Source organism: Perna viridis, chromosome 5 (assembly GCF_037379345.1).
Source record: "Perna viridis isolate PV_CMFRI_1.1 ecotype Kerala chromosome 5, ASM3737934v1, whole genome shotgun sequence".
NCBI classification, from domain to species: domain Eukaryota; kingdom Metazoa; phylum Mollusca; class Bivalvia; order Mytilida; family Mytilidae; genus Perna; species Perna viridis.
Genome location: NC_142449.1, coordinates 48,001,898 through 48,014,644, shown reverse-complemented (window position 1 = coordinate 48,014,644; position 12,747 = coordinate 48,001,898). Strand labels below are relative to the sequence as shown.

At 32.9% G+C, this 12,747-nt stretch overlaps 2 protein-coding genes across 22 annotated transcripts in view; both read left to right on the top strand.

The window, feature by feature from the left end:
* Positions 1 to 8,125, top strand: part of LOC148618026 (hemicentin-1-like) — a 125,407-nt gene extending 117,282 nt beyond the window's left edge. For 7 of the 21 annotated variants that reach the window (XM_088585828.1, XM_088585831.1, XM_088585830.1 and 4 more), the window contains 7 exons: positions 282 to 303; positions 665 to 736; positions 1,532 to 1,677; positions 2,991 to 3,110; positions 3,438 to 3,506; positions 4,648 to 4,677; positions 5,464 to 8,125. In XM_088585828.1, the coding sequence (XP_088441954.1) occupies positions 282 to 303; positions 665 to 736; positions 1,532 to 1,677; positions 2,991 to 3,110; positions 3,438 to 3,506; positions 4,648 to 4,677; positions 5,464 to 5,618 (614 nt within the window). In that variant the 3' untranslated portion in view covers positions 5,619 to 8,125. The remainder of the gene's footprint in view (positions 1 to 281; positions 304 to 664; positions 737 to 1,531; positions 1,678 to 2,990; positions 3,111 to 3,437; positions 3,507 to 4,647; positions 4,678 to 5,463) is intronic. The other 14 variants (XM_088585841.1, XM_088585838.1, XM_088585840.1 and 11 more) reach the window with 11 other exon arrangements.
* A 1,015-nt stretch (positions 8,126 to 9,140) lies between these two features.
* On the top strand, positions 9,141 to 11,801 carry LOC148618025 (uncharacterized). The gene is made up of 2 exons (XM_088585825.1): positions 9,141 to 9,220; positions 9,848 to 11,801. The coding sequence occupies exons 1-2, from the start codon at positions 9,191 to 9,193 to the stop codon at positions 11,333 to 11,335; spliced, it is 1,518 nt and encodes a 505-aa protein (XP_088441951.1). The 5' UTR covers positions 9,141 to 9,190; the 3' UTR covers positions 11,336 to 11,801.
* The last annotated feature ends 946 nt before the right edge of the window (positions 11,802 to 12,747 follow it).

Genomic DNA, 12,747 nt, shown 5'->3' with positions numbered 1-12,747 from the left:
TAACCATTTACCATTATCATACAAAATCTTCTCTCCAAACATAATTTAGTAAGTCATATATCACTGTATATTCTGCTGAAGTTATGTCACATGACCTTAACAGTTGACCTTTTAGGAAAAGGAAAGGGTATAAGTTTTAGTACATCATCCACAGAACAAAGAACTGATCTGGCACTAAAGAAATTAATAGATTTCTGGTAAAACTGTTTAGTGTTTGTTGAAAGGAAGTTGATGATGCATTGTATTCGTTTGTTTTAATTGTTCTTTCTCTTCTATTACAGCCAAACAAATACCGCCACCAACGTAAGTTTTTTTTTGTAAAGAATATTCAGGAATTGTGTGTAAAAGATTATCATCATTATTCAAATCTCACTTGAAACACTTATAACTTACACAGAAAAACAATAAATTGAATCAGAACAAGCTATTCATGGCTGCTTACGTTCAAAACACATCAAATCTTAAAACTTTTTTTTTGAAAGCCACAGTTATAAGGTTAATAGCTTTGCTAACTAATAAGCATCAGATATTGTAGAAGCAGATGTTTTCTTCTAATGACCATATAAATAAGAATGGCCTTTGTCTTGGCCTCCACCTAGATTTCAAGAGACTTGTATCTCTGAACTTTACAAACTGTATAGGAAGACCAACTGCTATTTTGTAGGCGACATTCTGTGAGGTTTGCAAGTGATGACAAATTCCAAACTGTGGCTTTTCAATACTTGCCTGACTACAGGTACTCAACAAAAATCCTGCACTTAACCTTCATATGCTTATTTTGTAGTTTGTAGTCGAATGTATAGTTTTTAATTTCAAGTATTTTCTTGCATAGGTTTATATACATATACATATTGTTTCTACAGATGTGACATCAGAAATAAGCCCCATATAAAGTGTGTGCATGGTAGCTCTTTCTGATGTCTAGTACTTGTTATAAATGTCAGGAAGTCATGACCTTGTCGTGACCTTACTCATTGATGATGCACATGTATGGTCCATTTTGATGTAGCATGCTAACAGTCTTGTAACTAACAAATTATATATATCACCAAAATAGTTCTTATTATTCACTCAGTTCAAAGTGTTTTTGCAAATTCAAAATTGTTAAAAGATTTAAATTTTCTTTTATGCCTGTATTCTGCTTTTCTTTGACTTTAAAAAAAAAATTTTGAGATGTGAAAATCAAGTTACTTAACTTTTTTTTTTTTACCCCGTGTCACAAACAGCGACAGCAGGTCTAGTAGCTGCTCATTATGTTCATTTTTGATGCAATTCGTCCACTTGTGGTATGATCTGCTTCCTTTGAACCTTCCTGGATAGATTTGTTTTGTTGAAGCAATATGAATTACAGAGCCTCTACATCTTGATGGACCTACATGCGAAATCGCTTTCAGTAGAAGTTAAAATGGCTGAAGTAATTTGAATACTGCTGCTGATAATTAGCCTTATCAAATTCTACAGCCCTTATCACTTCTACTGGCTATGTCATTTATTGTCTTTGTCATTACAAATGGACCCATTTCATTTTCAGGTCAACAAACCTTTCGGCCAACGGGCATGCACCTCCAACGAAACCACCACGGTTAGAAAACACAGGTATACAAGGATTAGATTTAGTACAAACTCATGGACAGCATGCTGGTGTTGCATATATTAATCCGTCTTATGCTCATGATAGTGAGTAGTGTTAGAAGCTTTATCTCCATAACCCTGACTAAAATCACATTTCTAACCTTCTGTATGCACATACTTAGAGGTTGGGGTGGGGGGGTAGTGTTCATGTGGTCATATGATGATTCATAATGGAGAAACATAATGTGTACCACATAAACATGAGATATGGGGTAGAAATAAGAAATTTCTTACTGGCCTATGGCAAAATTTCTTGATGTGCAAATCCAAAGTCAAACAGAACTTGCTGTGTGGGCTACTTAATTTTGGATGGTTTTTTTTTTCTTATTCAATGTGTCATTTAGACTAGTAACTTTACCCCAGGTCTGTTCAGTTTCAACAAAGTTTGCTTGCTTGACTGGTTTGACAAGTTTTCTTGTATTTACCCATGTGAAAGAGGAACAAATTACAATTTAATGACAACATACAGTTGAAAATTGACATTCTGTATTTTTTTAAATATTTGTTTTGTATTTGAGGGCAACTCTATGTGTAATTTTTTGCATCATAAAAATTTTGCCAATAATTTAAATTTGAACCTTTGGAACTTTTAAAGGCCTAAATTGACTGACATTGAAGCTTGTCTAATCAGAGACACCATTGGATCACAAAATAATAATTTGTGAAACAATGCATTTTTCACTTGGAATAGATCCTTGATGTTGAATTGAACAGCTTTCATTGTTGATGCTGTTGTATGGATTTTGCATACCCCCTTCCCTATCCAACTTAAAATACCTCTCTGAGAAGATTTTATAAACCCCCTTCCCTATCCAACTTAAAATACCTCTCTGAGAAGATTTTATAAACCCCCTTCCCTATCCAACTTAAAATACCTCTCTGAGAAGATTTTATAAACCCCCTTCCCTATCCAACTTAAAATACCTCGCTGAGAAGATTTTATAAACCCATTTCCCTATCCAACTAAAAATCCACACAGAGGAAATTTTGTGTATGTTGTTTTACATTAGCATGAACTCTTATATTTATTAACACAATTTTAGCACATTTAAATTAGTCATCACATTTATATATCCAATCATATTTTATTTTATCATTTAACATTTTTAGAAAAATTATGCAGAACTATGTTGTTTTTTTCTTTTGTTTGTGGCACTTTCATTGTTTTGTTTATTTTTTTTTATCATATTCACAAACATTCTGTTTCATTTGAAGTTAAGTTGTCAACTTCATGTATAATTCAATGAAAAGACCAAAGTAATTCAAATTTTTGCATTTAGAGTTATTCCCCTTTGAATAGGAATATGGCATCAAGTCATGATAAAACTGATGTTCTATAAATATCGTGCTGTTTTCAGATGATCTGTCAAGAAATGGATACTTACCACATTTTTCTCGACCCAATGGAAACATCTCTCATGACCTAGATACCTCTTATGATCCAGAATACGAAAACGAAATGAATAGGCGAAATGCCAGTAAGTTTCATACACACACTTGCAATATATAACTAAGGTCACAATACTCAGTTATTGATTGTTCATGGGAATTCTGATTTACTTGTAAAAATTGTTTTAAAATGTGAACCAGCTCCTTTTATCTAAGGTCATCTGTTTTTACGGTTGGGCTATAACGTTTTTAAGTTTACATTTATGTTTTTAGGACTTGCTTCTTTTTAGTTTGTTATTAATTTTTTTGGTTCCTCTTCATTAGTTAATAATGCATAAAGTTTTAAAGGTGTGCCTTTTAAGTCATAACCAATTTGAAAAGTGGAATTATTCCATAAGTCAGTATGTGTATTTTAGGTCAAGTTCCTACCTTTGAAAACATACCCGAGGAACATGAAAATGTAGATTATGTTAATCTTAATGAAGGCAAGTTAGGAGAGGGTTATCACTGTGTGATGTTTGATTTGCAGTGGCACACTATTGAAGTAAAGCACGTGAATATCTCTCAAATTTTAAGGGCATTAGTGGGAGGGGTGATTATGATGCATGGTTCAAGCACATTTTGTCAGTAAGAGGACTTATTGTAGCAGTTACAGACATTTACATGTTTCTTAGACTATTTGGTTTGGTTTCTTCTTCATGTACATGTACAGGTATATCATATTTAGAATCATCCTTCATCATTGACCTAGATTATTGTTAATCTCTGTAGTTGATGTTTTCTTGGTAATTAGTTAATGTATTGTTTTCTTGTACCTGTATCACCATCACTGTTTGAATGTTGTGTATATTTCACCTTTGGTACATAGTATCACATTATAGCTTTAAGCAGCTGTCATTGGTTTCTGTCTTAAGTTGATATTGTATATGCCTGATGAACAAAGTATGCAAAACTGCATCTCATGTGTATAACACCAAAGATTCAACATGAAAAATAATCATATTTAAGAAAGGATATACCTAAAATTTTGTCTGATATAAAAAAAAAAAGAAAAAAACATTATATCACACATAGAGCCTCCTAAGGATAGGGAATTCATACTGTCTGCTTTATTAACTGTACACAGGTGCAGAAAATAGGACAGAATAACAAGTTTCACCTTACATCTGTCATCACCTGGCAATAACATGGATCTTTGAATCTTTTTAAAAATTAACTTTAAATAGAAAAACATGGTTTTATGAACTAATTGTCTAACAGTAGTGGTGGATCCAGGGGAAGTTTGGGAGGTGGGGGATAAAAATCCCTCCCTTTTTTTGAAAATTTTCCTAATTTTTATGCAAAACTTTGAAGAAATGAGCAAATGATAGCTTGGCACCTAGCTGGATCCACTCCTGATGACAGTTAGGTTTTTTCCAGGATTCGTTCACAATTTTATTTATTTATTTTTTCTTATATTTTTTTTTTGGTCCTACATTTGACAGAAATGTAAGGAAAATGAACGGAATCGTTTTATTTGTAAGCATTTCCTGGAAAGATCCTTTTTATTGTGTGTTAGTTTTGCTCAGGTTGACTTATACTGTGTGAGAATAACCCAACTAATATTGCAAATTTGTTAACTTTCAGATAAATCCTACTTTAATGAAAAAGAAGGAGGTAAGCTTACTAAATCTAGTGCTGTGGACTCTTAACTACCGTGCTTAAGTTTTTATGTCTTTATCATTCGAATGTGACAATATGTCAGTCATGTTTCTTTTACTGTGAAAGTACTGCATTTTATGGGTTATAAATTTGGTTTTTCATTAATATGTGAATCCATATGCTTAGAATCCATATAAAATGAAAATATAGATGGTCAATTTCAAAACTTCAGGTGTCTGTTGCACCATCAGTTTTTATGCATTTTGACTTCAAATTACATGTTACGGATTTTAAATCTTTTCATAGTACCAAGGTTTAATAATCACAAAATTCAGGATTCGTTTGTATAAAATATGGTAAAAAAAACATTGTCATTAAGTAGCTTAAACAGATCTGTGAAAAACTGAAATATGTGGTTAAAAGCTAATATGAGTTAGGCCTACAACTCAGCATCATACGTCTTTTTATGTTTTATGTCATTGATAAAAAGGTACGATAGATGAAAGGGATAAGATAGGATAGATAAATGGTTGTCCATTGTAGAAAAAATTATAAAGCATACCGGATCCAGATGCTGCAAATAATTTGTTTTCATGTTTAAATTTTAAATCAATTTATTTCAATTGAATCCACTTCCCTGATTCTAGTTGAATAGATGTATATCGTTAGCCTCACATGCAATGCTTGGTATGACTGAAAATCATACGAGTCTTTGTAAACTGAATATCATCAAGTTTTGATGAAAATGAAGGTTTAGGTGGAAGACACCTTTCTATAAATGCATATATATTTATTTTTCAGATCTTTCATTTACAAATTCACCAAGATCACCAACAAAGGATAAACAGTTTTTAGATATTTCAGACGACAGGATTGGAGATATGGGGACTGAAAGTGGTTATAATACTCAAGACCATCCAAAACCGAAAAAGGTTATTTATGAAGTTGTTGTATAGAGTTGTCTCCCTTGACTGATGTTGTTGCAACACTTCAGTTATTTTTTCTTCTTGGAGTGTCTTCCATCCATGACCAAACCATTGACATTGTGAGCTTTTACACGTTTTCTTGGCATGGATGTTGATTTCCGTAACTTTTCTATGGATTTAAAGCGCCATTTTCTCATCTGTTGTGTTTTTGATTGCGCCTCTTACATGTTGTTTGCACTGGCAAGATTAACATTAGATACTTCATACTTATGAAATGCTAATGGAGGGCAAAAAGACTACAAGAAATGGTGCCAAAAATATCCAAATCTAATGCATGATGGAGTTGATACTCATGCTGCAGTGTCGTGCAATGGATTACAAGGCTTCCTTTAGTGCAATTTTAAACATTGACTGTTTCTTCCATAGAATGGTCATCTCCAAATGAACAAATGTTGAATTGTACGCAATATATAAACCTGTTCATGGAGAGAAAGAAAACTATATGCATTCATTTTCCTTTGGAAAATATGTGCCTAATACACCATTTTATCATCATGTGAACTCATTTGAATATCATCATGCATTTATCAGAATCATGTGACTCACATATTTGCATATAATAGTTCTGCACAAAATGAATCCAAAGGATTGTATTGGTGCTTTGTATATGGAGATTATAGATGAAGTATGAGAGTGTTGGATGTTTGGATGATTTTATGGTGCTGATATATTTAGAATAAATATTATTGTTTCAGTGTGACCTGTCTCCACTTATCTAAACCTGAAAATTACTTCAAACTAAATTGACTAAACAATGCTCACAATCAGTTTGCAGTGTTCTTTTTTTTAGCCAACACACATAAATATTATTTTGAATCCTATTTTTTTCTTATTGTTGAACTGTCTTATGACATTATTTTCCTAAATGTCTCATAGTTTAATTATTAAAATTTAATTCATGTATGTGCATGCTTGCTTATGAATAAGTGTACATGAGCTTAAAAAGCTTGTATGAGAGATGAAACACACAATGAGTGTATAGAATGTTAAACTCTCAGGAATAATTTTGATTTTAACTAGTACTAAATTGGTTTGGCAGTGTGTGTGGATAAATGCTGTATGGATCGGTGGTGAATCAAAATACACTCAACCTTTATTAAAGGATTTAAAAGAAACTTGAAATATTGTTGAAAATTCTTTTCTTGTATTAATTTAAATTCAGTAATTATCGACATAGGTTTTGAGTGTTGATATACAAATTTGGCATGATTGATTTACTTCAATATTAGTGCTATCGCCTGCTACCTTGTATTTAAACATGTGGATCACTCGATTGTATATTTTGCTTTGGCATTCAAAAAAAATATCAGCTACAGTGCATATTGGTACTAGCTTTTAAGTAAAAAAAAAGTTTTTCTCCTTTTCATTTATTACAACTAATTTATTGTAGTAATTTTATGTTTGAGAAGGTGTCCATTGAAGACCCAGGCAATGTGTTACACATGCAAAATTTTGTTTTAAAGAAATTTTCATCCATTAGAGATTACAAACTCGTGTTTTCTAAGAAATGAGTGTTGATTTGTAATTTACTGAAATGCCAATAAAGAAAGAAATTGCAAAGAATTTATTAGAAGCTTTAAAACAGAGGGGAATAACTCTTTGGTATGTTCATAATTTAGTTAACTTAGTTGATAATTTTTCAAGGAACTTAGAATATATATTCTGATTCATCCACTTTCAATTTAAAAAAACCTTTTTCATCATGACATCAGAATTCGTTAACATTCTGTAGGAACAAAAATATTGGTGGGATAAAATTTACTCTCTACCACCCATATCAAAGGATCTACCTGGTTTCTACATGGACAGTCGCTTAAAATGATGAGGAGATGATTTGGTTGTATTGTGTATCTGATTATTGAATGAGTACTGACTATAGTTAAATTAATTAGAAATATTGAATACTAGTATTAGCTGATATCAAAATTTCATGTTTTGTTGAAATACCTGATAACATGCAAAAATGTCTTGCTTTAGTTTTTCATTTACAATGCATTAGTGTCATGATGAATTTATATTGTGAATGAAAAATTAGGGCAATTATTCAAGTTTTTGGAATTTTAAAGAGATAGAAAAAATTTGGAATTAATACTAATTAAATACTAATTAAATACTTCGGTTTTATATTTCATTAAATGTACAATTTTGATACAAGTTTGGTATTTCTATATTTCAGATCTTTGGAAAAATTAGAACAAATTATTACATTGTTGTTTGTTAAAAAATCAATTTAAATATTTTAAGGTTTTAAATGTTTAAAGTTATCAATTTAATTCTTTGTCTGTTGAAAATTTTTACTGTTGACTTTCAAGTTCTTTTTATTTTTAACTTTTACAGTTCATATTTCAAAACGTTATCATTTTATCAACAAAACATTTACTTGTTTTATATATTCATTTGTAATGTTTAGCATATGTGTATAATTAATTTTTATACGAAAATATTTGTTGAGAAGAAATAAAATATATATACATGTACATTTTATTTAATGTTTCTCGTACCCAAACACAACAAAAATAGTTTTATGTACCGGTGCAATTTCAAAAAACTTCCTGGTGGGGACTAAATAAAAAGACTTGATACTATTGGGGGTTTTAGGTATGCAGCAATTCTTTTTATGGTGGAAATTTATACACAAAAGAACATTATTTTCGTAAGCCTTTAAAGGAATGTAATGTCATACAGTGTACCCCCTTTTTTTCTAATTTCCTGACTTATATGTTAACCTGATAGGGTAAAACTAGAAAAAACTATGAGCAATATTCACTAACTTGATACCCACACTCCCCAATTTGATAACATGCACCTTTTACCTCCCATTGATTATGGATCTAAATCTAAAATAGGAGCTGCACAATGGGAATATGTGATGAAGATTATGTGAAAGTTTCATTGAATTCTCCATTCAGTAGTGAAGGAGGAATAATGGATAAGAGATGGGTAGCCCTTGTGTAACGGAAGATTGGTAATGCGAGATCCACAGTGCTACACTCTGAAATAAAGATTTGTATTGGAAATTAGATCTATTTTGTGGGTAATGGTATTATGAAAATCTGTCTAGAGACATTCAAATCACTGTTTAAAGACAAAATGGTCACTCTGGTAGAGTGGAAATGGTGGTACTCACTAAAGCTGCACTATCTTTCTTCGATAATAGAAAGAGGAACAGGAATGTTGAAACACAACAAAAGCACCATTTTATAATCTTCATAAAAATAGTACATACTTATAGAAATCACCAAAACATATTCATCAACAGTAAACACCTTTCAAAAAAGCTCTGAAAGGAAGAATTACAAAAATTGTCAACTGTGGTAGAGTGGAAATGGTGATATATGTTAGAGCTGTACTGTATTTCTTCAGTAAGGATGAAACACATACCAAAAATAATCAAAATAGGAAGTTTATATTTTTCTTTAAAAAAAAAAAACATTTAAAAACAGGATAAATAAGACTGATGTGAACAGATATTATTTATATTGATACGCGATAGGAAGACAGGTAACTAGTAATGAAGGAACTGGGTTGATAAAACGAGGAAAATGTCAAAGAGAAGACAACCCTACCAAACAGTAAGTAAATCAATCAAACGAAATCGGAACAGGAATGGCCAGTGAACCAGCATAAGACCTAAAAGACACATGGGAATGAAGTTAGGTTTCCAGTGAAAACAGTTTAGTCGGGTGGACGGCAAATCGAACATATCTGCTTCACATAGAGAATACACGTGGCATGACACTTAATGGTGTCTCTGGTGCCATTCATTGGCTAGTATATCCACTGATACATTCTAAGATATCAAGGCTGTGGTGTTTCCAGAAAAAAAAATGTTATGTGCTTATTTCCTACTGGAGTACATGCATTTTGTTTAATTCTTCGTCAGTTTTATTTTCTATGCACAAGCATGTGTGTGTTTTCATATTTTATTTCAATTTGGTTTATGTTGATCACAGATTTTGTTCAGTACTTTAAATGATTCTTTTATTTGGCTGTTTTGTGATTCACAGTCTGAAAAAGTGTCAACAGCATGGTTTAACGTCGAAATTTTGACTGTGAATTAAGATAGTTTGAGAAAATATTTCGATCTTTTAAAAGATTAGTAAATTCTTGAAATGAATTAACACCAGGAAAATAAAATAAATAACGCTTATTTCATGTCACAAAATTGCTCATATCTAATCATTTTTTATCATTAACAGATAAAATCCAAAGAATTCGAAGCTAAACTCCACCAAAGCAACTATTACTTCTCAGATGCAGTACCATTTGCACACAGTCCTCCGGGACATACATGTGGATTACCATGCTGCAACCGTGACCTGCACATCCATGTTAAGCTTTCGGGATATCCTGGTGGCTGTATGTCCTCTATGATGCCGTTTGGTCAACCAAAACCACAAAAGCAGGATAACTTTTCGTTCCGTCAAAAAAGAGCAGGTTTGATTACTGGGAGACCGACCTTTACTAACAGATTCAGCTCACTGCAACCAGAACGTGCTGCTCCTAAGCGGAAACCACTGCCAGTGTTTGGTAGTCTACGCGGAACTGACCTGACTTCAAGACATTTGCATGAACTGTCGGAAAACCAACACCATTACCTGAAGGAACGTGGCATTACTTTACCAAGGATGCACGTTGGGGAGTCAACAACTGATGCAGAGAGCAAGTGGCTTACTGGTGATGACGAAAGCAATTCGTCTGATTCCGAGACCGACTATTACACGATCTGGGAATGCAATGGTATTGATTCAGAAGTCCAGATAAAATCCCCAGGTGCCTTGAAAAACAACCAGATGATTTATCCATGGACTCTTTTGGAAAATGTCAAGAACCAGGCAACGAACAACAAAGAGGTCGGAAAAGAAGAGATCCCTACTAACTTCAAATATGGAAGTCTGCCCATGTGTTACAAAACGATCCCTGAAAACGAAGCAATGCCGAATGAAGATGACCAGGAGCCGGTGAAACAAAATGAAACAAAACGACTAATGTTAAATTTTGACAGAACCCGCATACTTGCTAATAAAAACAAGAGACATACTCTCGATAGAATAACTGTTTCAGCACAACAAAACATCGACCCAGACATATCTGAAGGGACAACTGGTTCTCAGAGAGAGGCTGCACGAAAGTCATCAACACTTCCGCGATCGTCTGTCAGGATTCGACCCATTCTAAAGAACAGAATTGAGAATATTTATACAGATTTAATCAGTAGCTCGGCATTGGCGAATAAAGGTCCTCAAAAACTCGTAACTTGGAACCGATCAAACAGCGAATCAGACGACACAACAGACGAAGAGCACAACTACGAACAGATTCGAGACGCAGACCTTATTCAAAATTGGGAAGCTAAATATAACATATCTTCGAGGAAGATTGGAAAAAAAAACCCAGGTTTAGAAAAGGCATTGAAATTCAATTCCTATGAAAACGCAGGATTTATACCAGATTTAGGCTTAGATAAAAGCGATTCCGGGTCAAAAAAGGAACCAGAAATGCATTTAAACAAAACACCGAATCATGAACAAAAAAAGTCAAACAACCAAGGGTCTGGTACACAGAAAGAACACAAATTCACTTGTGGAGTTGGGATTATACCGGAGATAGAAAGACTAAAAGGGCTAAAACACAAGAACACCAAGGAAGAAATGCCCAATGAAGTACCCATTACTCTCATTCTTTAATAATTCTACAAATGGTTGGTCCTTTATCTTATAGATTCTGACCCAAACTGTTATTACCAGAGAGAGGATAAAAAACGTAGAACATTTATTAAGGCACAAACATTCATGACATATACACCAGTTAAGCCAGGCATTTCTGTACGTATAGTTCCAATGTATATTAAAATGAATTTTGTATATCTTAATCTTTATATCAAATGGTGAACAGACTACTTGAACCGGAAGACATGCATGCTCAATACCACAGGTTATACGCTATCGTATTACCCTCTATTTGTGCTCAGACTTAAACCGATGCAGAGACTTATGTATGCCAAAGAAACCCGAACATGTGCCTAATAATTTTATTTCGCCTTAACATACAATGCAAGCTCAAATACTGAAGTAAACCCCTTTATACGAGAAAACCATTTCAAAGCATTGTGTCCGTGTTTTTTACTTTCCTTAAGTATGTACATGAAATACTTTGTTATACATGTTGTCAAAAGTTGTTTAATTAAAATTTGTGCTGCTTTAAGATTGTTTAAGAATTAATATAAGGAGGCCATCAGTTCAATTTCTGTGAAAAGGAAGCTATTCGAGTAGATAAATAGAAAGAACTAACCCGTTTTAAATCACAGAAATGCATCTACAAGGGAGATTAGACCAGAAGATATAGGTAACCTTTGAGCAAAAAGTTTACCTGACACTAGCTGGGCAATCACAAAAACAAAAATGGAGACAAATACTCAAAGTACTGGATGACACAATCAAGTGAATCATTAAGTTTGAGTGTACCTTGCTCCTTAACAATAAGTTCACAGGCTTATACTGGCCTGTGATCTATTTGATAGAATTAGAACTAAATACATTTCTATAGTCAGCAAAAAAGGTCACAAGACAATTGCAGCGATACAGTTCCTCTATTTAATTTGAATTAAGTCCCTATGCATAGACTTAGAGGTTGCATTGTACACCACAACCCCGCAACATCATGATTTCCAGGTGCATTATATTTCCAATGATTCAAATTTTTGCCAAAAGGATAGAGCTTATTAAAACAAATGCCAAACATGTTAATTGGAAGAAAATATGAAATACTGAAAATTCCCATCTATGATTGTTATTATCGTAACCAAAAACTCAAAACTTAGCGTCTGAACTCAGCAGGTATTTTAATGCACTTTCAAAATGAACGTATTTTTAGTGCGTTTGCTAAAAATGTCTTTCTTCAAGTTGAGGAAAATTGGCATATTTTTTTTCACCTTTGAATTTTAAAAATTTATTACTTGGACTCTTTTGAAAACAGTCACTATAAAATATGTGCATACCTTACCATGTCTAACCCCGGGTTCTTCCCAGACCAAATTTTTATGACGAATACTGTAAGGCCCCTGTTCTTACTCTTTTCAAACATTTAACATATAATAAGT